This window comes from Aquarana catesbeiana, linkage group LG07, assembly GCF_042186555.1.
Source record: "Aquarana catesbeiana isolate 2022-GZ linkage group LG07, ASM4218655v1, whole genome shotgun sequence".
Classification (NCBI taxonomy): Eukaryota; Metazoa; Chordata; class Amphibia; order Anura; family Ranidae; genus Aquarana; species Aquarana catesbeiana.
In genome coordinates, this window is record NC_133330.1 from 86,536,296 (window position 1) to 86,563,616 (window position 27,321).

Here is a 27,321-nt window from a genome sequence, read left to right on the forward strand (position 1 = left end):
GGGCTCCACTGGGGACACACACCTGATGCAAGGGGGGCTCCACTGGGGATACCTGATGCAAGGGGGGCTCCACTGGGGACACCTGATGTGAGGGGGGTCCACTGGGGACACCTGATGTGAGGGGGGCTCCACTGGGGACACCTGATGTGAGGGGGGTCCACTGGGGACACCTGATGTGAGGGGGCTCCACTGGGGACACCCGATGTGAGGGGGGCTCCACTGGGGACACCTGATGTGAGGGGGCTCCACTGGGGACACCCGATGTGAGGGGGGCTCCACCGGGGACACCTGATGTGAGGGGGGCTCCACCGGGGACTCCTGATGTGAGGGGGAGCTCCGCCGGGGACACCTGATGTGAGGGGGGCTCCGCTGGGGACTCCTGGTGTGAGGGGGGCTCCGCTGGGAATTCCTGGTGTGAGCGGGGGCTCCGCTGGGGACATCTGATGTAAGGGGGGCTCCGCTGGGGACATCTGATGTAAGGGGGGCTCCGCTGGGGGCACCTGATGCAAGGACGGACTCTGCTGGGACATCTGATGTAAGGGAGGGCTCCGCTGGGGACACCTGATGCAAGGACGGACTGTGCTGGGACATCTGACGCAAGGATGGACGGCTGGTGGCAGGCGACGTGGCTAGTGACACGCTCAGGGATCCCACTGATTCTGCATTATGGTGAGTTGAATGATTTCATTTTATATTACAATGTAATAATAGAAATAATGCACTTCAATCATCCTGACACCATAACAACCATGGTGCCGGGATGATTGAAGTGCTAACACCAGGTGTTTGAAGTATCTTTGACTGCTGATTGTTAAACTTTCTAGAATACACATATTTCTATTGTTGTGTAGGATCTGGGGCTGCTGTCCCGTCATTTCCCTCTCCCCCTCTCCCCCTCTAATCCCTCTCCCCCTCTCTCCCTCTCCATCCCTCATTCATCTCAGACTCTAACCACACCCTCTTGAGCCACACCCATTTAAGCCACGCCCACTATGTCACGTAAACCACGCCCGGTTTTTGGCGCGCCGCACTTGTATATTTTCCTAAGCCACTCCTACAAACGAATGTCCCGCCCCCTAATTATTGTACGGCTCCGCCTACAGCCACAAAAGTGTCCCACATTTTTTTTTTACAATGTTGGCAACTATGCCCTCCCCATCTGAACCTCTCTCCTTGGAGGTGGGCTGGACTGGATCCCCAAGCCCTTGTGTTCCTCAGACTTAAATACAGGCACCCAGCATCCCCTGGGGCACATCCCCCTCTAATTGGCCAGGGCTGTATCTACATCCCTGCTCTCATCTAAAAGGTTTCCTCCCACTGTCCAATATGCCCTCTTGCTATTGGATCAGTGTGAAACATCAAGACAATATGAGTAGCACCAGAGCACACTGAGCAGACCTCGCTAATCAATCACTGCTCTCTGTTAAGCAGACAGCACCTAAATTTGCCTGTCTACTTCTCTGTTAAGCAGAAAAGTCAAAAACTATACACACTCTCTAACACCTACCTAGGTGGGTGCTACAGTTGTACTGCAGATTTCATTACTTTCATGCAGTATGGAAAGTGGGATGTACTGTATGTGCTGCTATGCAGATTCATGACATGTAAAAAATGGGGCTTGAGGAGCACATACTGGTGAGTTAAGTGTGCTGCTGTGCAGATCACTATTGATATTGATGATTGGGGGAAAGTTGTGATTGCTAGAGTGCAGATAATATTGGTGACATGGATTCTAGGGACTGTGTGTGTGGAATGTCAATCTTAAAGTGGTTGTAAACCCTCACATATACCCAGTGAAGTGAATAGCCTCAGATGATACACAGAGATGAAACAAATCATCCTACATACAGTAAGTTTTACTTATATATCTGCTGTCTTTCCCTTTCTACACTCTTTCTTCCTTTTTCAGCAGAGGGTAGGGAGTCTGGGCTTACACTGTGTGAGAGCTGATTGGAGGAATGGCACACACCCCTACTCCACATAGGCAGAGGAACGAAGGAACTTGCAGAGCTTTATTATGAATAGACAAGCTTCCTGCTAATCTCCCTCTAAGCACCCTCCCCAACACAAATTTGCTGTTATCTCCTGTGTCTGAGGAACAAAGCACCAGAGAGAAACGGCACTTAGAGCTTTGGAGAGAGATAAGTAAACACTACAGATATAAATTATTTCACAAAAGTGTGTACACCCCTCACATTTTTGTAAATATTTTATTATATCTTTTCATGTGACGACACTGAAGAAATGACACTTTGCTACAATGTAAAGTAGTGAGTGTACAGTTTGTATCACAGTGAAAATTTGCTGTCCCCTCAAAATAACTCAACACACAGCCAATAATGTCTAAAGCGCTGGCAACAAAAGTGAGTACACCCCTAAGTGAAAATGTCCAAATTGGGGCCCAATTAGCCATTTTCCCTCCCCGGTGTCATGTGACTCGTTAGCGTTACAAGGTCTCAGGGGTGAATGGGGAGCATGTGTATTAAATTTGGTGTGATCGCTCTCACTCTCCCATACCTTCACTGGAAGTTCAACATAGCACCTCATGGCATAGAACCGTGAGGATCTGAAAAAAAGAACCGTTGCTCTACATAAAAATGGTCTAGGTTATAAGAAGATTGCCAAGACCCTGAAACTGAAACTGCAGCACAGTGGCCAAGACTATAAAGCGATTTACCAGGACAGGTTCCCCTCAGAACAGGCCTCACCATGATTGAACCAAGACAAGCAGACTAAGGACATGGATTACTGGAACCATCACCTGTGGTCTGATGAGACGAAAATAAACTTGTTTGGTTCAGATGGTGTCAAGCGTGTGTGGCAGCAACCAGGTGAGGAGTACAAAGACAAGTGTGTCTTGCCTACAGTCAAGCATGGTGGTGGGAGTGTCATGGTCTGGGGCTGCATGAGTGCTGCCAGCACTAAGGAGCTACAGTTCATTGAGGGAACCATGAATGCCAACATGTACTGTGACATACCGAAGCAGAGCATGATCCCCTCCCTTCGGAGACTGGGCCGCAGGGCAGTATTCCAACATAACGTCCCCAAACACACCTCTAAGATGACCACTGCCTTGCTAAAGAAGCTGAGGGTAAAGGTGATGGACTAGCCAGGCATGTGTCCAGAACTAAACCCTATTGAGCATCGGTGGGGCATCCTCAAACGGAAGATGGAGGAGCGCAAGGTCTCTAACATCCACCAGCTCCATTATGTCGTCATGAAAGAGTGGAAGATTACTCCAGTGGCAACCTGTAAAGCTCTGCTGAACTCCATGCCCAAGAGGGTTAAGGCAGTGCTGGAAAATAATGGTGGCCACACACTTTGGGCCCAATTTGGACATTTTCACTTAGGGGTGTACTCACTTTTGTTGCCAGCGGTTTAGACATTAATGGCTGTTTGTTGAATTATTTTGTGGGGACCGCAAATTTCCACTGTTATACAAGCTGTACACTCACTACTTCACATTGTAGCAAAGTGTAATTTCTTTAGTATTGTCACATGAAAAGATATAATAAAATATTTACAAAAATGTGTGGGGTGTACTCAATTTTGTGAGATACTGTATGTGCTTAGGTCAAATTTCATGAATAGGGTTTACAACCACTTTAATGGTGATATGGAAACCTGGGAGTAGGGTGTTTGTGCGCAGGAGTGCAAATCTTACTGGTGGTATGGATACTAACAAATGAGGTACATGTGGTGTAGTGCAGACCTCATTGGTTGGAAGGATACTGGAGACTGAGTCATGTGGAAGAGTGCAGATTTTATAGTGATATCAATAGTAGGGAGTAAGATGTGTGTGTTGGAATGCAAATCTTATTGATAGCATGGATTGATTTAGTCAACAATAATATGTTTTTTTCGACATTGCACTTTTACCAGGACAGTCATTATACATACCCCTTCTGCCTGTATATCCACAGAGAAAAAGTTCAGATCATTATCGATTATTCGTCCTGCAACCACAATTTCACTGCCATCAAAGTAATGTTTGAAGTTGTTCTGGGTGACGTTTGCAATGGCATTCTCAGGATACTGCATTTTAATATCCACCAATGTTGGGTTAGCAATTCCTGTATAAAATCCCTATTATACAAAGTAAAGAAATATTTGTTTTATTTACGTATATTTTCTGTGAAACATAACGAGCCTAAAAGATTTTCAGTATAAAAGGCATTTTGCGAATCATACTGTGTAGTCAGCTGAACTGATATACATTAAAAATCTAACCTGCATCTGCAAGGCTGCATCTGAGTCCTCATAAATTCGACGGGCAATTCCTGAATTTTCCAATGCCATCTTCTCAAGAAATCCATAATCAACCCCATAACCAAAGCCAAGACAGTACACGGTATATCCATTTTTGTTAGCTTTCCTTACATTTTCCTGAATTTTTTCTGGTACAGTTTCACCTTGTAGAAGAAAAACAAAAATCATATCAGTGCTATGTTAAAAGATACATATTATACAGTGAAATATGATCAAAAATCAAATCAAATTGTTTCAGTGATTCACTTATAAGCAGAATAATATGACAACCACCATGTACTATCAGGATTTTTAAAAGGGGGATGGGATAAAGCATCTTACTGTATATAACGTCACCTTGTAATCCTGTTACCTTGATCCAAATTTTAGCAAGGGAGTGTATTTAATATAGTTGTAACTAATAGTTTAAAATATGTGTATGTACTTTTTAAGCCAGGTTAATATTGCATAGCCTGTTTACAGAGCTCAATAGTTGAAGGTCAAATTTACAGAACCGAAAGAGCTGGAAGAGTAACTAATGTGCTCTTTCTCCCTCTCCCTGTCTTCTTTGTTCAGATGGGCTAAATGGAATTTCACTTAGAGACATTCTAAACGCCAACAATTTAGCTGTATTTTCTCGTTAAATGCTAATAAAAAGTGATAACAAAAAGTGATATAAAAACCAATAAAGCTGATTTCCAGGTATGGTTTAATTTTTTTCCAGCTTGGACCAATTAAGTATACATTTTCCATACCTGACTGATCCCTGCTACTGCAGTGATTCTCGCTGTCTTATACGTTCATTGCTGAGTGGCTGCCCTACTGCATAGTAACCCCAGCTTTATGACTTTACATGCCAGCTGTATAGCTTTCATCAATCAATCATCTGATCACTTTCATAGGCACTGGAAAACCCCTGTTTTATCCTGGGTTCCTATGTCCCACCTGTAGGCTCAGAACCAGCTTGGCCGGTGTTCCTAGGAGCAAAGAGAGCTCAGCAAACATACAATAAATGATTCTGTATCCAATAAATGAATCAGGAAGCAATGTGTATTACATCACTTCCTGGTTCAACGTTGTCAAACCCAGTAGCACTGGCACCATTAGCTTCAGTGTGCAGGGGAGATATCAGGGGCCTAATGTATTAATATAGAGAACTTGTCACTTTAAATATGGTAGTTACAAATACAAATAAACAAGCAAAAACATTTTTTTAAAGCCACCCAGCCATAATATTTGTGGCTGGCTGCTTTTTTCATTTTGCCCCTGTAGAATGTTTCAAAGAAAGAGCCCACGGAGGCCAAGGGTAACTGAAATGAGTCCCGCACAAAATGTGGTGACCCCATGTATTCCCTCATCTCAGCTGCCATTATTTTTTACCCAGCTTGCATTTCCACCCCTGCCCGTGTTTGCTTGACCAGGGCAGGGTTGACCTTACGGGGAAACAATAAAATATAAAATCTTTTAAAAAAACATAACCGGAAAACGTTCTTCCCGACCGCCTAACTGTAAATGTACTTCATTACTTTGACGTTAAATACCGTTGTTGTGGTGAACTGCCTAACTGTAAATGTACGTCATTACTTTGATGTTAAATACTGTTGTTATGGCTGCAGCTAACTGCCATAACCCTGTTTTATTCTTTTATTAGGTGGCTAGCTTTCCGATAAAAGTGATCCCAGTATCGTATTCACCGTAAGATCACTTTTATAGGCGACAAGAGAGGTGCCCCCCCTCCACTTTCTGGTTAATTCCGAGCATACTGGAGCCATCGGTAAGCCCCTGATGATGTCACCTCTGATGAAACGCATAGGAAAGAGCCATGCACACATGCTACAGCGCATGGGCGATCATTGTTTGGCCATCTTTGATGTTGGAAAATGACCTGTTTTGGATGTGATACATGCTGTTTACTGCTGATATAATGTAAGGGCAATACTTTTTTTAAAATAAAACAGATGTTTTTACAATACTGCACTATGTGGAACCTTTTATCTTGCATATATATGACCCACTGATTGTGGGTGAGGACAGTGGATTGACTATCTGCATTTACTTGTCTGGCTTTACCTATGAATTGGCTGCCTGGAGTCACTCGAGTTGATGCTCAAGTTTCCCTTATTGGATCCCTTGATTGAGTAAGGGGGGAGGGGGGTCGCTGGCTTTCTGGTAAGTCAAATTTGCTGTCCCTGAATCCCCTTCTCACCTGGCACGGAATTTCATATGGGACTTTTTTCAATTCTCATTTTTTTTCATTCTACATTTTTTTTTCAATTTTTTTCTTTTTATGTGTACACTTTCACATATACCTTTATTGAGCACATTCTGGACTATTATATTTATTTGAATGATATGTTCTTCATTTATTGTAATCATTTATTACACTGTTTGTTATAGTGCAGCACTTTTTTTCACTTGTTGTTATATACTTAGTATCAAAGGTATAGCGTTCAGCTGCTGATTATATGATCCAATCGCAAATACCCTCTTTTCTTTCTTACAAACTGTCTGCAGCAGAGGACCTGAGTTCCTCAATCACAACACCCACGCAAATCCTAGGGTTTTGGAGGGGTGAAGTGTCCCCATTGAAGCCTGCCCTATTTCCTTTTCCTCTTTACTGCTGCCATCCCAAGGGATACCAGGAATACCCTTATAGGCAAAACAATGTTGGCTGGGTACCTGCCACTGGGATACAGCAGAAGCCATAAACTCGTGGAAAGGGGTGATTCCACAAGCAGGAATGGGGTAGCTGCTCGTGGAATCTGCTTGTATGCTCTCTACATCAGCAGAGCACGTCTGCAGTAGGAGTCTGTGTCTGCACAGCCCTGATTGGTGCTGTGCTGGTCACATGACTAAAAAAAAAAAAAAACAGCTGCAGAAGAGCAATTCAAATTATATTATAAATGTAAAAACTATTTTAACCACTTAAGGACTGGAATGATTTGCCCCCTTAGACCCCTTTTACACGAGGCGGACTCCGCTTCCACAGAGTCTGCCTCGGTCCGCCGGCTTAGCGAGAGATCTCTCCGTTGATCTCCGATGAGCCGGCGGATGACAGGTCCCTCTCTGCTCACTGAGCGGGGAGGGGCTTGTCAGGCGCCGCTGCCGCCTATGGAGGGATCAGATGAAAACGGACAGCATGTCTGTTTTCATCAGATCTCACCCGATCCAATCCACCAGCGACGGACCTGGACGTAGGGCCATCCATCTGCTTTTAGTGGATCGGACTGGGTTGGATGTCAGCGGACATGTCTTCGCTGACATCCGTCGCTCCATAGGCAAACATGGAGCGCCCGTTCAGGTCCGCCGTCAAAACTGACAGGCGGACCTTAATGGTCCGATCGTGTGAAAGGGGCCTTAATGACCAGGCCATTTTTTTGCAATACAGCACTGCGTCAGTTTAACTGACAATTGCGCAGTCGTGCGACATTGTACACAAACAAAATTTATGTCCTTTTTTTCCTACAGATAGAGCTTTCTTTCGGTTGTATTGGATCACCTCTGCGGTTTTTATTTTTTGCGCTATAAGCAAAAAAAACCCCACAATTTTGAAAAACAATATTTTTTATTTTTGCTATAATAAATATCCCCCAAAAAAATTAAAAAAAAGATTTCTTCATCAGTTTAGGCCAATATGTATTCTTCTACATATTTTTAGTAAAAAAAAACCCCGCAATAACCGTATATTCATTGGTTTGCGCAAAAGTTATAGCGTTTACTGAATAGGGGATAGATTTATGGCATTTTTATTATTATTATTATTTTACTAGTAATGGCGGTGATCAGCGATTTTTAGCGGGACTGCGACATTGCAGCAGACAGATCAGACACTTTTGACACTTTTTGGGACCATTGACATTATTACAGTGATCAGAGTTAAAAGTAGCCACTAATCACCGCATAAATGACAATGGCAGGGAAGGGGTTAACACTAGGGGGTGATCAAGGGGTTAAGTGTTCCCTAGGGGGGTGTTTCTAACTGTGGAGGGAGGGGACTGACTGGGAGTACAGAGAGATCGCTGTTCCGGATTACTAGGAACAGGCGATCTCTCACTACTCCCCTGACAGAACGGGGATCTGCTTTATTTACACTGGCAGATCCCCGTTCTGCCTCTCTGTGGAGCGAACGCAGGTGGCCGGCAGACATCGCGGCCGCTGGCCACGCGCATTGACTCCGGAAACGCGGGCCCACGCCTGCTATAGCTATTACATGAAACACTGTACTAGTACAGCAATTTGCGCAATAGAGCAGCCCTGCCGCAGTATATCTGCGGTGGCTACTAAACTGAACTAAACTCTCTCAATCGACATTAACTATTTTTAATCCTTATGCTGCTAGCATTAGTAAATAGATAGATGTATTTTTAATTTTTTAACATTTCTTCAGTTGTTTCTGGCCTAGGCCAAAATGATGTCATGCATTCCATGAGGCTTCATGGGCATTTTGTTCTTTCATCTGGAAGAGGGACTTTCTGAGCTAAGCTCACCCTCCTACCTGCATGCCTGAGCTATGTGCAGATAGATTCTGGGAAATAAATGCTACATGAATCATCTGCATCTACTTAAGATGGCCAGGGCTAGAAATGCTACGGCCTGTTTTTCAAAGAGCTTGCTCAACAAAACAAAGCATGGAGGCATGGTTGGATGGGTGAGTTTGCTTTGATTAATAAAAATTAAATAAACACTTGACCGGACTTTTTTTCACCCCCGTCCAGTCTAGGCCATATCAGTTTTCAGTGCAGTCGCGCAACACTGTACCCAAATCGATTTTATGACATTTTGTTTTAGACTGAACTTTTTTTATGGTGGCATTTAATCATCACTGGGTCATTTTTTTTGGGGGGAGGGGTTGCTATGTAAAGAAAAAATGGCTGAAAAAAAAACCAAAATACACTTTTTAATTTTTGTTGTAAAAATAAAATTTTGCAACTAAATAATCTCTCTTCATAAATGTGGGTCAAAATTTATTTTGCTACATTTCTTTGGTAAAAACAACCCCAATATGTGTATATTATTTGGTCTGTGTGAAAGTTATAGGGTCTACAAACTATATATTTAAAAATTGATCAGTCCTGATGTTCTGACTTCCTATCTAATTTATTGAGGCTCTTGTTGTCAGGACAGTACAAATACCCCCAAAATGACCCCTTTTTGTAAAGTAGACAATTTGAGGTATTTAGTAAGATGCATGGTGAGTTTTTAGTATTTTATTTTATCCAAAGAGAGTTTTTAGTATTTAGTAAGAAGACGTATAGTGAGTTTTTTTTAGGTTGTAATTTTTTGGCACACTTTTTAGAAAATTAAGAATTTACATAAAATGTGTTTTTTTTCAGCTTAGATACATAGAGGGGCCCAAAATCGAAGGAGCACCTTTGGGCTTAAATTGCGCTTCTGATTTCCTGACTACCCATAACATTTCTTAAGTCTCTGAAGTGCTAGGACAGGAGAACACCCACAAAATGACCCCATTTTGGAAAGCAAACACTCAATTTGTTTGTTTTTTTTTCTGAAAGGGATAGGGAGCCTTTTGAAAATAATAACGCGCCAATCAGTGCATATAATACATAAAAAATTACACTATTATTCATGTGAAATATAAGTGAAAAGAGAAGTGAAAAAATGCATATATAGATAAATATTGTTCACTTTGAACAAATGGCACTCAGCCAACCACTGTGAAAGTGATTCCAGAACACCTGAAATACATAAATGTGGGGAGTTGTGAGAAGTCTCTATTCCATCGCTCTGGAGAAGAAGAAAGGAGTGAATTGCACGATTTGTGTGATATGCTTTCTTTTATTTGCAATGAGGGGTGAGCAGCCCTTTCACCTGGTGATGGATATACATGGAGTGTGAAGAGAGTAGACACGGGATGTTGAAGTTTTATGGTTATACACTGAAGAATTCTTTTATATATTTGCAGTGGACTTTTAAGACTGTTCACAAATATTGCTGCGCTACGCTGTATTTTTATATATTTAAGTCTTTTGAAAATGTATTTTTTTGCCAAAAATGAAAATGTATTTTTTTCCCCACAAAGTTGTCAATTAATAAGATATTTCAAGAGCCGCGCACACACGGCCGGACTTCCCGACAGAAAAAGTCCGATAGGAGCTTTTGATCGGACATGCCGACCGTGTGTATGCCCCATCGAACTTTTTCTGTCGGCATTTCTGAAGGACTCAGATATAGAACATGTTCTAAATCTTTCCGTCGGAAATGCAGACGGAGTTTAGCCCTTTCGTAAGTCTGGCCGTGTGTACGCGGCATAACACACATCATGGGCATACTAAAGCCTCGTACACACGATACGATTGTTGTCCTAAATTCTTACCGTTAGTGCGCTCCTTTAGACAATTGTTTTCCTATTTTCGGCCAACAAATGTTGGATGACAGTCTAGTAAATTTTCGGCGGACAACGGCTCCACGCCTGATTTTCGTATGGTCAGTACACAAATCCGTCACACAAAAGTCGAAAGTACAAACACGCATGAACAGAAGCAAGGACAAGCCAGAAGCAGTTGGTCTTGTAAACTAGCGCTCGTAATGGAGAATTAACATTCGCGACCCGGCAAATTATGAAATGTCGAAATGCAGCGCACATTCTCTTCTTCTTTAATGGGATAATAATAAAGCTGCTTTGCTGGTGATACTGATGGAGTTATGGCAAACATATTTTTAAAAGGCATTTGTTTTCTAATGATATCAAGAACATTATTATTATGCTTGTTGTTTGTTTTTATGGGCAAGTTACCACAACACCATTAACCCAGAGTTTTTAGGATCAAAGATACAACTATGTTGGTGTCCCTCGATAATTTTACATTGTATTTTTTTTTTTTAAAGTAACTGCCTACTCCCAAACTGCCGTTTGAAGTAAAACACATAGCCAAATATTATTCTACAAATTTTTTTTATTGTGCAGAAAAAAAAAAAAAAATAAATTAGACATGCTATCTGCCATCCAAATAGAAAAAAAATTAACAAAAAAGTGCATTCCATGCATCCAAAAATATAGAAAATATAACAAATAAAAACATTATTCCAAAAAAACTAAATAATATAAATAAGTAAGTGGTGAATGGGTTAAAATCCCCAGTCCAGCAACGTTGTTGGGGTTCTTGTGGCTGGTATTACCACTGACCGCTATGCTGCTGTGGTGGCTGGGGTGGCTGTGGTGTGTGGGTTGGCTGTGGAGACAGTGGAGGTGGGGCCACAAAATCAGAACTGTTGATGCTTTCTGAAATTTCGCCCCTCACCCCCTTGTTGAGGAGCTGCAGGATGAGTTCCTCATACCTGTTCCTTTGCTCACTGGCCATGTGCCTTAATTCATTGTCCGTCACACACCCAAATGCTTCAGCCTCATCTGGGTCTGTCCGGATGGCAGTAGTGGCCTGACTGAGGAAGACAGCTGTGGTCTCCTCCAGATTCCTGCTCTTCCTGGCCCTTTTAGCAGGAGGGCATAGGGGAGGGATCTGCGACTCTGTCTGGCTACTGGCCGCTGGCTCCTCCAGACTGACACTTTCCTGTGCATGAAAATGGGACATAATTAGAATCTTTTTTGGGTTTGGTCATCAATCACACACAATTTTGATCTCCTCACTGTTGCAAATTCAATGTGGAGAAATAGAAAAGACCATTCTGACCCAAGAATTTTTCATTTTTGTTCAAATCATTTTCTGTCTATTGATATGGAAACCACTTTGTTAAGGCAGAAATATTTTCCCAATAACGTCTAGTTATCATTATTGTATTTTTGGATACAAATATGTTCAAAAATGCTATACCTGGGTCAAGCTGAGCTCCTCCACATCTTCATCCTGTGCATCAGGACCTGTGCGGACCTCAGGAGCTGTGGCCTCAGCAGACATCGAAGGGAGCGTAGACAGCGATGTCCTGGGTTCTGTATGGTCTTTTTAAAAACCGCGGGCTGTTGTAATACCACAGCCTGGGGACATGTAGGTCATCCGCTGCTGCTCCAGATTTCTCAGAGTCCAGGACCTTGTTCAGCTCACTTTTAAATGTACTCCGAAGGTTGGCTATCTTTTGCTTGATGTAGTTGGTGTCTGTCCTGGGGAACACAGGTTTGCACAACTCTACCAGTTTCTCCAAAGCTGCCTTCCTCAGTATTTTATTTGAGTAGTCTCTACTTTTCACCTTCCAGAGACAGGGCAGCTCCCAGTACATGTCAATGAATTGGGGGAGAAATTCTGGCGAAGTGAATTTATCAGTCATGATGATATGATGCCTGCAAGACAGAACATAAGACAAACCATAATGTCTGGCTTAACCCATAAGCTGGTCCCAATATAGGCCTCAATCTAAGCAGTATAGGCAACTAACGACCTATGCCCCAATTTCCAATTGTTCCTTCATTTTCTGCTCCTTTTGTGCGTTGGCAATTGTTCGTCCTCCACTGCAAGATCGTTCCTATGGCCGTTCCATCTACCGTGCTTTCTAGCTTTATACACATTACGCATGCGTCAAACTCCGCTCTCAGTGCGTCATGATGCTGGGGCGTGACCATCACTTCTGCATGCAACACACACACGGCGATTGGGGAGGAACAACAATGGTGGATTTGGCAGATTGCAGCCAGCCCTGCGGTGGTGGAGCTCATAGGAGGCACAAAGCAACCCCCATGAGCAAGGGTGAGATGGTGGAAATGGTGCACATCCTAAAGAAGCTTGATTACAACTGAAGGCTGCACAATTATGACAGACCCAACAGCCGAAAGGACATCATTTTGGAGAAGGTCATCGCCGTTTTGCAGAGCAAATTTTCGGTGGAATGATCAAAGGACCAAATCCGAAAACGATGGTCTGATCTCAAACACCGTGAACAAGACCAGATGGAGTACATACATCAGATCATAAAAAGTAAGCAATATTTGGATCTAAACAATATGTATATGTGTAAATTAGCTGTCTGTATATGTTCTTTCTCCAAGTAGCTCTAGAGAATTCTATATAAGGTTTTATAAAATCTTTGTTTGACTTGGGATTCCAAAGATGAAGGTAAATATAAAGCATACAGTGGGGACGGAAAGTATTCAGACCCCCTTAAATTTTTCACTCTTTGTTATATTGCAGCCATTTGCTAAAGTCATTTAAGTTAATTTTTTTTTCCTCATTAATGTACTAACAGCACCCCATATTGACAGAAAAACACAGAATTGTTGAAAGTTTTGCAGCTTTATTAAAAAAGAAAAACTGAAATATCACATGGTCCTAAGTATTCAGACCCTTTGCTGTGACACTCATATATTTAACTCAGGTGCTGTCCGTTTCTTCTGATCATCCTTGAGATGGTTCTACACCTTCATTTGAGTCCAGCTGTGTTTGATTATACTGATTTGACTTGATTAGGAAAGCCACACACCTGTCTATATAAGACCTTACAGTTCACAGTGCACGTCAGAGCAATGAGAATCATGAGGTCAAAAGGAACTGCCTGAAGAGCTCAGAGACAGAATTGTGGCAAGGCACAGATCTTGCCAAGGTTACAAAAAAATTTCTGCTGCACTTAAAGTTCCTAAGAGCACAGTGGCCTCCATAATCCGTAAATGGAAGACATTTGGGATGACCAGAACCCTTCCTAGAGCTGGCCATCCGGCCAAACTGGGGAGAAGAGCTTTGGTGAGAGAGGTAAAGAAGAACCCAAAGATCACTGTGAGCTCCAGAGATGCAGTCGGGAGACGGGAGAAAGTTGTAGAAAGTCAACCATCACTGCAGCCCTCCACCAGTCGGGGCTTTATGGCAGAGTGGCCCAACGGAAGCCTCTCCTCAGTGCAAGACACATGAAAGCCCGCATGGAGTTTGCTAAAAAACACCCGAAGGACTCCAAGATGGTGAGAAATAAGATTCTCTGGTCTGATGAGACCAATATAGAACTTTTTGGCCTTAATTCTAAGCGGCATGTGTGGAGAAAACCAGGCACTGCTCATCACCTGTCCAATACAGTCCCAACAGTGAAGTATGGTGGTGACAGCATCATGATGTGGGGGTGTTTTTCAGCTGCAGGGACAGGACAACTGGTTTCAATCGAGGGAAAGATGAATGCGGCCAAGTACAGGGATATCCTGGAAGAAAACCTTCTCCAGAGTGCTCAGTACCTCAGACTGGGGCGAAGGTTTACCTTCCAACAAGACAATGACCCTAAGCAAACAACTAAAATAACGATGAAGTGGCTTCACAACAACTCCGTGACTGTTCTTGAATGGCCCAGCTAGAGCCCTGACTTAAAGCCAATTGAGCATCTCTAGAGAGACCTGAAAATGGCTGTCCACCAACGTTTACCATCCAACCTGACAGAACTGGAGAGGATCTGCAAGGAGGAATGGCAGAGGATCCCCAAATCCAGGTGTGAAAAACTTGTTGCATCTTTCCCCAAAAGACTCATGGCTGTATTAGATCAAAAAGGTGCTTCTACTAAATACTGAGCAAAAGGCCTGAATACTTTGGACCATGTGATATTTCAGTTTTTCTTTTTTAATAAATCTGCAAAAATGTCAACAATTCTGTGTTTTTCTGTCAATATGGGGTGCTGTGTGTACATTAATGAGGAAAAAAATGAGCTTAAATTATTTTAGCAAATGGCTGCAATATAAACAAAGAGTGAAAAATGTAAGGGGGTCTGAATACTTTCCATCCCTACTGTATATGAACATTCTTATTTGGTCATGTTTTTGGACATTCCTTTTTTTGTACTTATTGTTTTTTCTTCTTTCAACAGGGAGGCACAAAAAAAGGAGGCTCCAGCCAAGCCACCACAAGGGACGAAGGGAGGCTACCCTTGCTTGGGCCCCAACAGGGGAGGCAACAAGGCCATCTTCCCCCCAAAAACGTAAGTAGCAACTTCAAACAAAGTCATTTAGCCACCGACAGGGGTGTTTCTAGGTGGGCCAAAGGCCATGGGCTTAGGGCAGAACTTAAGGGGTACAGAACACTTTCTGGTTGCTGCCTGGCTCATCAGTGCCCATTAATGCAGCCTTACCAGTGTAGACATGGGTATAGGAGAGGCCCCGGGGGGCTCCCAGTCACACAGAGTCATGCCTGCTAGGATGGTCCTCATATATCCCGCATCCCATAGGAGACAAGGGGTGGGGGTCAACTGCAGGACTTTTTCAATGTTGGCACTTGTCAAAAAACCCAGAGTGCAGCATGATGGAGTCCACTAGTCAGGAGCAAACATTAACATCAGACCAAGTGCAAGGTTGGTCAACTAATGTAGCAAAATGGATGCTAGAAACAGATTCGACTTGGGGTGGCTTAATGAATGGTGTATTGTTTCTTTTTAGAGGAAAGTGAGTGTGGTCAGCTCACCCAGGATGTTTCTTTGGCGCCATGGGATCTGTCTTCTGGACCCAGGACAGACATTGCCATTTTGGACGTCAAATCCCCTGACGCGAGTCACAGTGAGGGCCAAAGTGAACCAGAAGAGGAAGAAAATATTCGAGAGCCTCTTGTTTGCGCAAGTAAGTATTCTTGAAATCTTGCTTCAAATGTGTATTCATGTCGAGTGTTTAGATGTCTAACCAAACACCCACTCCACACATTAGCAAAGTATATAGTGCCTTAACATTAGCATGGAGAAGGAAGAGGTGGAAGGAGTTGGCAGTGTTGCTAGGTACCCGAGTTTGGGAGACCCAGGCACCAGGGCCAAGATTACAGAGTAGTTGCAGTGTGTACATTCCTAGTAGTGTAGGTGTCTGAAGGGCAAGCAGGCTGCAAAGAACAATAGACTGGGTAGGTAAGTATTTCCTTAATTTGACTAGTAACTTGACCATAACTCACTATGTAGGGCCTTAGCCACTTGACCATCCTTCCCTTAATACTTCTTACTCATCTTACTAGGTCATGATCTTCCTCGATGTACTATTGGCAGAATAAGTGCAAATATGTTGCATTGTTTGAAGGAACTGGAGCAAATCAAGGAGGCTACCACTGTTTTACAGCGAAGAATCACAGATTTTGTGGACATGCTTGCCAAATTCTAATTTCCTCTTGCCTGGTCTGAAGTTTATTGTTCCACTTGTTGGCTCCTGTTTGCCCTTACTAATTACCATGTTTTTATGACTTTAAAATGTGAGTTTAGGGACACAACTCAGTGTTTCTCCATTCCACTCCTCTAGGTGCACCACCAGGTCCTGTTTTCTAGATTTTCCTCAGTCTATAAATGACTGTGCGAATTACTAACAATGAAAATGACAACATCACCTGTGCCAAATTCAAGAAATCTCGAAAACATGACCTGGGTTTGCAACTTGAGGAGGAGAGTTGGGAAACACTGCCTAACTAAATGTGAATTGTAATGTTTATGTGTTTTTTAGAATCTAAAACCAAAAATTTGAAGGTGCAAAAGATAGCCAACCTTTGTAAGTTACTGAGTTTTGGATGTGTATCTAATGGTTTAGAACATGCCTGTTAACCACAAAAAAGGAGAAATAATGCAAAACATAACATGTTATACACCAAGATGTTGGTTTGTTTTAAAACCTTAAAACGCACATGTGAATGTGCTTTGAGTAAAATGTTTTTTACTAAACAATGTGTGGCTTATTATTTCATTGCTCAATACCAGTGTATTTCATAAGTTGTTGTAGTTACAGTGACAATGTGCTCTTAAATGTGGACAACTCCTGCAATTTTTAGGCCTCCACAAAATTAAAGGAGTTGTAAAGGCATAATGTTTTTGAACTTCATGCTTTATATCCATTAAGAACAAAAACATTGTGTGTGTGTGTAGTAGACCCACAGCACACCATAATAGTTAGCTGAAGAAGATATTGTCACCTTATGTAGCAATTAAGGTACATTTGCACTATTGGAGCAAGTGTCCAAAATAAAGCCCATTTGGGAACATATTAGACATATAAGAAACACAGACAACAGTAGTTCAAATGAAATAGGAGTTTATGATCTCCAAAAAATATTAGAAATGATCAGCTACAATTTGCTGCCAAGCCACTACCCCTCTACCCACAAAATATTCAAGGTATTTCTGATGTAAATCTTGGGCAATTTGTGAGGGCAATCCAGCATGGGCATTTTCAATAGCCGCCAGCACACCCACAGACAGACGAGCTGCAGCCTCTTCAGCTGGGCCTGCCACTGCAGGGCCCATGTCACTTGGCAGTGAGACTAGGTAGCTGGTAGCATACCTCCTTAAATAATTATGTAGAATATAGCAGCGCAGGACCACATGGTTTATCTTGTAGAGTGCCAGCTTGATTGGAGTCAAAAACAGCATTTTCGACCACCCTTCTGGCACGAGAGAGCCTGCAATTGAAGATTCTCTGCTCTGGGGTGAGGTTCCTCATAGGAAATGGCTTTTATCAGATGTTCCCCCAGAGCAAAGGCCTCATCTGCCATGAAAACAAAATTGAGGCCCTCAACATTCTCCTCAGCAGGTGCCAAGTTTAAGGTGCTATTCTGGAGCCATTTGTAGAACTCTGTCTGTATAATCACTCCTCCATCAGAGTTGCGGCCGTTCTTCCCAACATCTAGATACAAGAACTCGTAGCTGGCAGACACTACAGCTACCATGACTATACTGCAAAAGCCCTTATAGTTAAAATAATAGGAGCCAGAGTTGGCTGGTGGTACAATTCAGACATGCTTGCCATCAATAGCACCACCACAGTTGGGAAAATCCCACTGCTGATGGAACTGAGCTGCAACGTCCTGCCATTGCTCTGGGTTGGAAGGAAACTGTGGATTAAAAAAATAAAACAAAATTACTACTTCTGCACATTGCAATCAGATTTGGCACAAACATGCTTAGCCAACATAATGATACAATTAAATGAGTATTTAAAGACAAAAGTAGAAGGTCAACTTATCTGATTCCTCCCTCCTCTGGTGGACAAGTTTTAGGGGGGTAATGGGTAGATGTTTTGGACAGGTAATCCTCTCCACTTCCATGAGAGCTGTTTGCATAAATAATCAGTGACACTTTGGCCAGCCCCTCCTTACTTACACTATTGGCAGTCCAGTGAACAGGTAAGAAGTGTCATAATCTAAAAAGCTGGATACACACTGTCCAAATTGCAGCACATTTTGACATTATGATTTCACCAATCAATATAATAGGAGACAAAAAGTTTCAAAAGGCAGGCCCTTGCACTACATGGTTTGGGGAATTTATACAGAAATTTGAACACACAAGAGGGATAGTGTGTATGGGTTTTTCAAAGTCAGCAGAGTATTTGGATCTGTTGACTTAGCATTTTTTCCGGGGAGGAAGGGTTCCAAATGAGTTTGGGCCCAAAAAATGGCCTCTTGCACTCTGACTGAATTTGAGGACACCAATAACATTTGTACACATTTTAGGGGTTGTTTAGTTTAGGGTAAGCCCCAAAATGTAGCTGACAAAAAACATTGTTAAGTTACCAGGCTAGGTGTGTATGGACCCAGGACAGCATGCTGGGGAGGTTAGTGAAGGAAAATATGCATGTAAGCCAAAAAAGGAGCAGGAAAAGCTTACAGCATGCATGAGGACAAAGAGGACATTCACAGCATATTACAATATTGATAATTATGTAATCAACAAATTAATAAAATACATCAGCAAACAAATACATAAAATATGATCTCAAAGGTAAAAACTTACCCTAATATAGTCCTTCTGCAGGACCTGAATGATGGCTGAGCAGGTCTCTGGAATAATGACTCCCAGAGCTTGGGGGGAGATCCCAGTAGTAAACTTGAGGTCCTGGAGACTTCTCCCCATTGCCAAGTACTGCAAGGTGGCTATGAGCCTTTGCTCTGGAGTGATGGAAAGCTTCATACATGTGTCCTGCTTCTTATTATAGGGGGTCAGCAATGCCAAGAGGTGGTGAAAGCAGGGGTCCATCATCCAGAGATAATTCCGAAAATCAACCGGATTATTATTCTCCTGGAGCTCTCACAGCAATGGCATGACATAATTGGTCATTAAGCAACCAATTTTTGGATCAAGAACTCCTCCTCCTCCTGTTCCTGGACTGGACTTGGGTCAAAGCAATAACTCCTAGCCCAATAATCACATGTTCTCTCCTCCGATTACGCAACATGGCTGGACAAACAAACTGAAAAGCACGAACTGAAAAGCGTGAATCAACACTCAAACTTCTACTAACACGAAATTAGCAGAAGGGTCCCAAGGGATGGCGCTAGAGAAATTACCTTCCTCTTTATAGTCTCGTAGTACGTCACTACGTTTGTGTTGTCGAACAACAATTTCTGTAACGTTAGTATGCAAAACAAGATCCTGGCAGATGCCCTTTTGACAAAAATCAGACGCTCAGTTGGCCAACAATCATACCGTGTGTATGAGGCTTAAGGCTGGGATCACACCTATGCATTTTGCAGATTTGCGATACAGTACATGTTCCATAGGAAACCATGTTAAATGGACTGTAGTGCAAATCTGCAAAAAGCACTAAAAATGCATAGGTGTGAATCCAGCCTTAGAATTACACCTCAAAACATATTTTGCTACTCCTTCTGAGTATGGCGATACCACATGTGTGAGACTTTTCCACAGCCTAATCACATAGAGGGGCGAAAATCTAAGGAGCCCCTTCAGGCATTCTAAGGGCATATATTTCACATCTAATTTCTTGACTACCTATCACATTTTGCAGACCCTGGAACACCAGGAATTGACCACAAATTGACCACATTTAGGAAAGCACATCAAAGTATTTTCTAAGAGGCATGGTGAGTCTTCTGAAAACCTAATTTTTTTGCCACAAGTTTTTAGAAAATGCGAAATGAAATACATTTTTTACATGCATTTGTCAATTAATACGATATTTTTACACACAGCATAGGCATAGACATACTTAGAATTACACACAAAACACATTCTGCTACTCCTCCCATGTATGGTGATACCACATGTGAGACTTTTTGACAGCCTAGCCACATAGAGAGGCCTAACATCCAAGGAGCACCTTCAGGCTTTCTGGGGGCATAAATTATGCATCTAATTTCCTGAATATCACATATTTGGAGGAGAGTGACCTACTTGAGGCCGACTCTCTTGACCTTGTTGCTGGTCCCCCCCCCCCTCCTGACTGTCTCCCCCCTTTCGACTTTGTCTCAACCTAAGGAGTATAAACCCAAATCCCGTACTTTCCCTACCCTCCAAGGGAACCCAAATATATGGGCTGTTGTGAATTCATGAAGGAATACATTTTATTTACTGGCAAAAATATGAGAGTTTCTTAGGCCTCAAAAAGTAGATGAACTGTGATGTTGCAATAATTGAACTGTTGCCCTTTTGGAGACCTTTAGGACAAAATTGACGTTCTCATGTTTTCCAAGTTTTTCTACTACTTCAAATATCGAAGACTTTTACAAGCATGTATTGTGAGGAAAACTCGTTGGAACAATGACTGCTCTCGTCACAAAACAAGGAGATATTTACAGGGTATTAGTGAATAAACGAAAAAATAGGAGACAAGGTTATACAGACTATTCTCACATAGAAATAACCTCACCTGGCCTAAACCCATTGTGTTCAAGTGAGGGACTGTTTAAATAGCTAACACCTTGGCTAACAAAACCCATTGTGTGAATTTTAGGAACTGTTTAGACAAACAAGTAATCTCTAAACATCCAGTGGGAAAGATTTGAAGTTGGAGCAAGTCAAAAATATTTTAAAAGTATCTATAAGGTTATTATAAGTCATTTCAAACTATCTATGACATTGTAGGTCACAGAGACATATTATAATTTTGGCATCTGCGGACCCAACAATTTTGGTATGAAGAAAATATATATGAAAGTGTGATTTTATAAGTAGAAGTGTTTTAAGAAACTAATTAGTATTAGGAAAAACATATAATTATGATTATAACTATATAAGACTGTAGCCTATGCTTGGATAAACCAATATTCAGTTGAGATACCAGAAGTTATACAGGTATCCATATAGATAATCATTTTTATGTAGTATTGATAAATATATATAACAACATGTGTCTTTCATAGGTAGACCAGTTTTTATAAAGATACATTTTTATATATATATATATATATATATATATATATATATATATATATATATATATCCAGTTATGTAAAATGATTAATCAAGATTCTACTGAGTGTATTTTATATTAGACCGATTACCAGAATATTTAAAGGTATATACTCTTATCACCATTATACACATTATGAAAATAGAACATATTAACTTAAAAAGATAGACTCAAAACACATGTGAGACACCTGGTGGTTGAAGGTGGTATTATTTGAACTCACTAAATTTACGAGAAATGTAAATGATTAAGTTTATAACCAATAGGAAAGAAGGCCACATCCTTTTGGGCAGAGCCATTATAATTTTTATGGTCTTTATATCTGAAATGGTATTTAGAGACAAGTAAGATGCCAGGAAAAGGAGAGGAGGGAAAAGAAAGGAGGAGAGCTCAGGGGGAGAGCTCAGGGATCCACCCTGAGGGGGGACACTGGGAGATACACACACTCCCAGACTGACACTCATGCACCATGCATGAATACATATCTTTACATTCATGAAGATTCCTCAACACCTAAAACTTAGAACTCGGAGGTCACAAGAAGTAAATCCTCTTTAAGAGTATCCATTTTGAAACTACGGCAGCCATCTTAACTCTGGTAACCAGCCAATAGGAACTGTAGCCATCCTGGAATGGGTAATTATGTCATGTTGATTTTATCTTGTATGTTCTCTCAAATATTGATATGTTCTCTCAAATATTGATGTATTGAATATTATACAATTGATAATCATTCTCCCGAATCAATAACCGCCTTGTAGATTTTTCTCTAAAGATTCAAAATTTTTATCATATTTTTCTTTTTGCATAGTTGCCACATTTATTGACAATACAAACGTCTAATTTATTTCACATTTTTAACCACTTACTTACCTGCAGTATAGTAACGGTTGTACGTGTGAAATACAGACGTTCTGTTTAATTGTCAAGTTCACAAGGTTATTGATTCTACCGAGAAGTTATCATGGTGGTATTATGTCAAAGGGACGGTACGCCCATTTTTGCAAGTGTTTTTATTGATTTTCAAGACGTTAATGTAACGCAATCGGTCTCTTAATTTCATGTGATTATTTGTGTTTGTTAACCAATAAATGGCTATTTCGTATGCTCACACGTCTCCGTGAATAAGTTTCACATGCATAGACTGTGTCATATAGATTGATTTTGTATCTTAAAAATATCCTTGTTAAAAAAATTACTCAATGATAATTAATGTGCGGGAAACCTGTCCTTAAAAAGGCACAACTTATTCTGACTTATTATTCATGACAGGGCATTCACCAACCAGGTGACAAAAGAAATTATCAAAACTAAATGGAAGGATATGTCTTGTTCTAATTTAACCACTTCACATTTAGAGGCTCTCAAACTTTTACAAAACAACTGAGACATCGTGATTAAGCCCTCTGACAAAGGGGGCAACCTGGTCATTATTAACAAAAACCAATATGAAACCATGGTTTTGGCGATAGTCCAAAATCACCAATGGTATCGTAAAGTCTCCTCTAGTCACCTCACTTTAACTGTTACCAGATATAAACATCTCATTGGCACAGCATACCACAAAGGTCTAATAAGCAATAATACCTGGGAATTCCTCAATGTAGCTTCACCCCGAACTCCTACCCTTTATGCACTTCCAAAGATACATAAAGACACAAAAAGGCCCCCAGGCAGGCCTATAGTATCCGGAAATGGATCACTTACGGAAATGGCCAGCAAACTTGTGGATGACTTCTTAAGGCCCCATGTCGAGGGGCTTACATCCTACCTCCAGGACACTGGTGACCTTCTTCGTGTCTTGGATGGTATCTCTGTGCCCCCTGATTCATGGTTGGTGGCTCTGGATGGGGAAGCCCTCTACAACTCCATGCCCCATGGTTTGGGGTTGGAAGTTGTGGAGGGCTTCATCTCTGAGAATCCTGTGATTCCGGCTGAATACAACAAATTTATTTTGGATCTGCTCCTCTTCATTTTGTCCAATAACATCTTTCTTTTTGGGGGCTCCCACTACCTCCAGGTACAGGGGGTAGCGATGGGGACCAAATGTGCCCCATCGTATGCCAACCTGTACCTGGGGGGGTGGGAGCGTGAACTTTTTTATAGGGACGACATGCAGGTGTATTTCGAATGCATTCCGGTGTGGCGACGTTTTATCGACGATATTTTTTTCATATGGCATGGCAGCAAAAATACCCTCCTCTCTTTTTTGGACAGTCTGAAGATCAATAAATATAATTTGAAGTTCACCTTTGATTTAAGTCAACATCAGTTGACCTTTCTAGATGTACAAATTATAAAAAATGAGGATGGGACTATAAGGACCACCCTATATCGCAAGCCATCTGCTGGTAATTACTCCACACCACCAGTTCCCATCCTGTCCCTCTTATCAACAACTTACCATACAAGATACCAGACAATATCTTAGAGTCAGACGGAACTGTAGTGCTGATTCCGACTTTGAGCAAGAGGCCAAATTGCTTCAGTCTCGATTACGTGAATGAGGCTACAGCAATAAGTGCTTAAAAAGGGCCTACTTGAAAGCCAAAAAGCAAAATAGGTCTTCACTTATACATCAAGTGAAGCCCAAGGAAACTGATCCTGGTGTTCGGATAATCACCAGATTCTCTGGCCAACAGAAACAAGTACGGGATAGTATTCAGAAATATTGGTATCTCCCAGAAATCACATTTAGGCCCTCTCGTTCTCTTCGAGATGCTTTGGTGCATAGTCACCATGATATTAGCATTAAATCATCATCAGAATCCAAAAAGGGCAGTAGGCCCTGCCATAAATGTCAGTTCTGTAGATTTATATATGCTGCTAGAAGCATTATACTTCCTAATGGTCGTCTTTTTAAACCAAGGTTTTCTGTTACATGCCAATCTATTGGAATCATATACATTATGATTTGTGAATGTCAGAGTTTCTATATTGGCAAAACAAAACGTCCCTTCTTGTGTAGAATCAGGGACCATGTGTCCCTGGTCCAGAAGAAGAAAATGGAAACTCCAATCAGCCGGCACATGGGCCTGTACCATAATTTCGATAGTAGTAAAATGCATTTTTATGCCCTTGAATACATTCCCCCTGGGGAAAGAGGGGGCAATTATGACAAGCTACTGTTGCAGCGGGAGGCCTGCTGGATACACGATCTATCGGCTTTGAAGCATCCAGGCCTCAATGATGCCTTTAGCTTCAAACTGTTTTTGTAAGTGTGTGTCGATCGGTAACATGGTAGACGAGATCTTTTCATATCTCCCGTATCTTTCAATCCTTTTTTTTTTTTCTTTCCTTTTCTTTATTTTCATATTTTTATATCAATATGTGCACATAACTAGATTGTAATTTAATTGTGTTAGTGTTTGAAATGGGATTAATGTACCCTTTTCTTCTTTTTTGTGTTTTTTTCCTAAGTATGCAGTAAACTCTCTTTTCAAGCCTGTCCATTGCTCCTTATACAATATATTGGACTTATCAATTGGCTTTGCAGTTGGTCTTCTCTACTGTGGCTTCCCTTCTCTTTTTTTGGTTCACACGGAAGGGGCACCCATGGGTTTTGTGAGTAATCAATCACCTACCCATGGGGGCCCGAGAGGCGTATATTTTCCCATTGGGTGTATGAACTTGCGGATGAGGTGCTATATGTCTCTTTCCTGACACTTGGTTTTGCCTGTTTTGCTTCTTCGCTACGTGTTTGGTTTTTCCAGCACCGCTAGACCTATTCATATAAACAGTTTTGCGGCTCATATCTGTTGCGGGAGAAATTAATTTATTTTATTTCATCTCCCCCTACGTTCTTATTATTATAACATTTAATAATGGTAGCCGATCTGTTTAAATTCATACTGTTGCCCATTTGGAATAGGTACTTGATTGTTTTTTTTCCCTCTACTAAGATGGCGCTTGAGGGCTCCATAGGTGGAAGGTTATCTTAGTGTGATTACCTTTCATTGATGACGCATGCGCGGTGGCTTCTCTGGCACGGTCGGCGCTTGAATCTCTGGTGCCTGCGCAGTCAAGTTAAACATTATGTAATGTACGCCCTACCCGCCCCTCACCGTGACGATACATCCATCTGGGGGAATGCCTCACTGTCTGTCCGCATCTCGGCGGTGACGTAAGACGCTGCCGTGATGGACGGGACTATTTAGTGCGGCTTCCTAGCCGCCACTGTCTGTCAGAGGCTTCTCGGTTCAAAGGGGAGGCTGTGTGTGTCTTTCTCCCCTTCCCTGTACGCCCGTTCAATCCAATTCAGGTAATTGACCTTAGCATCAATATGCTTAGCACTTTTGTCACTTGTTTGGTGAAAATGATTTCCATTGATACCCGGTGCATTTACTCTTTTTGCAGCATATGTGCGCTGCTGGACCCAGGCTGTCTCAGTGTTTAGTCCATATGCAGGCATCATCTTCCAGAGACCTGCAAATAGTGACTCCTTTTCCTAACAGGCCCTAATTGGGCCCCTTACAGCATATACTCTTGATTCAACCTAATTTGAATTTTAACTCTTGTAATGCCTCAGGTATCTAAAGTGCTTTATTCCGTTTTTCACTTACAGACCCCCTATATTTATATCTAATTTTTAGTTCGTGACCATATACCTCACACTTTAGCCCCTCTGTGACCATAACGCTTGGGAGGCACAGATATCGGAGACCGACTCAGCCGTGGAAATGCGATGTTTTGCGTTCCTATATCCACAATCAATGCACATTTACTTTTAAACAGGCTTGGTAAGACAGTGTTATTTACACTCTTATAATTTATTTGTCCATTGGTAATATTCTTTACTATTGAGGCATCTATATAGTGTTATTAGAATGTAATTCTCAGCAGTTTACGATGAATATCTGTCATAAATGTTGATAGAATTTTGCATTGATGTTTGCCACCACTGTCTCCAATCCATGCATTAGTAGCATTTTTTGTATTTATTTTGTCGATTTATATTGCATCTCTGTTATCCACAGTTAGATCACTAATGTACCATAACTCCTGATGAAGCTCAAGAGTTTGAGCGAAACATGTCGAGTAGCAGAATGGTATTCATTAAATGATGGGCTTTTACTGCCGTTTTCAAAAGTGGATCTCTTTTAACTTTGTGTGATTATGTATTTTTCAATAAAAAATTGTTTTATGTAGTTTAGTTGGCATATATTTTCATTATTTTCATGTACTCACTATTTCAAGCACTGTTAAAGTCCCGGGGATAAAAGTGCCCCATTTCCCTGTCTCTGTATATTTTCTCTATGGGATGTGGTGCTAAGGGATAACTGTTCCTGTCCTCTATATATAAAGCACATATTTGGACACTGACTGGCTGTACTATTAGGGTTTGTTCACATGTGAAGTTCGGGGATGGTAAAACCTCACAGTTGAGCCTTTAACTTCAGAGGCAATAGCTGGTGGTGTACATATGTCACAGCTGGAATGCTTTGCTATGCAGCCATGGCAGGAATCATACCCCCTGTCACTTTCGGTGGGTGTAGCAAATTCAAGTAAATGGGGGTGCTTGTGTGAGGTTCAGGATATTAAAGCAGGCGATGAGGAGGCAATATAATGCCTCCTCCCCACCTATCAAATGTTCCCTGAAGAGAGATACGAACATGGATCGCTCTTCAGAGAGCACTACACATGTGAATGAGGCCTTACTGTGATACTGGGACTGGTGTAGCAGTGACTGGGGACACTGTGACTGGCTGCACTGGTCTGGTGACATTGTACTGTGGTGGCGTGATCATGTACAATGGCTGGCTGCAATGCATACAGTGATATTAGAGCAGCCAGCCATTGTACATGATTACCGTCACAGCAGTACAATGTCATCGTAGTGACGCTGCACTGGCATACAGTGCAGCAGTCAGTGTCTATAATCAATAGAGAGAGCAGTAAAATGTCACCATAGTTACACTATACTGCTCAGGGGTAATGATCAGGGAAGCTTCGGTCTGGCCATTTATATGCAATGGCAGTACAAACAAATGGCCACTGGCCCCACCTATAAGTGGCCTTCACAGCAAGGAGCACATGGAAGG

General features: G+C 41.8%; 1 protein-coding gene across 1 annotated transcript in view; it reads right to left on the minus strand.

Annotated features, from left to right (window-relative positions):
• Positions 1 to 27,321, minus strand: part of LOC141103139 (inter-alpha-trypsin inhibitor heavy chain H3-like) — a 175,248-nt gene that overhangs the window by 78,229 nt on the left and 69,698 nt on the right. Inside the window, exons 11-12 of the mRNA XM_073592419.1 lie at positions 4,231 to 4,412; positions 3,901 to 4,086 (exon numbers count right to left, since the gene is read on the minus strand). Coding sequence (XP_073448520.1) covers positions 3,901 to 4,086; positions 4,231 to 4,412 — 368 coding nt within the window. The remainder of the gene's footprint in view (positions 1 to 3,900; positions 4,087 to 4,230; positions 4,413 to 27,321) is intronic.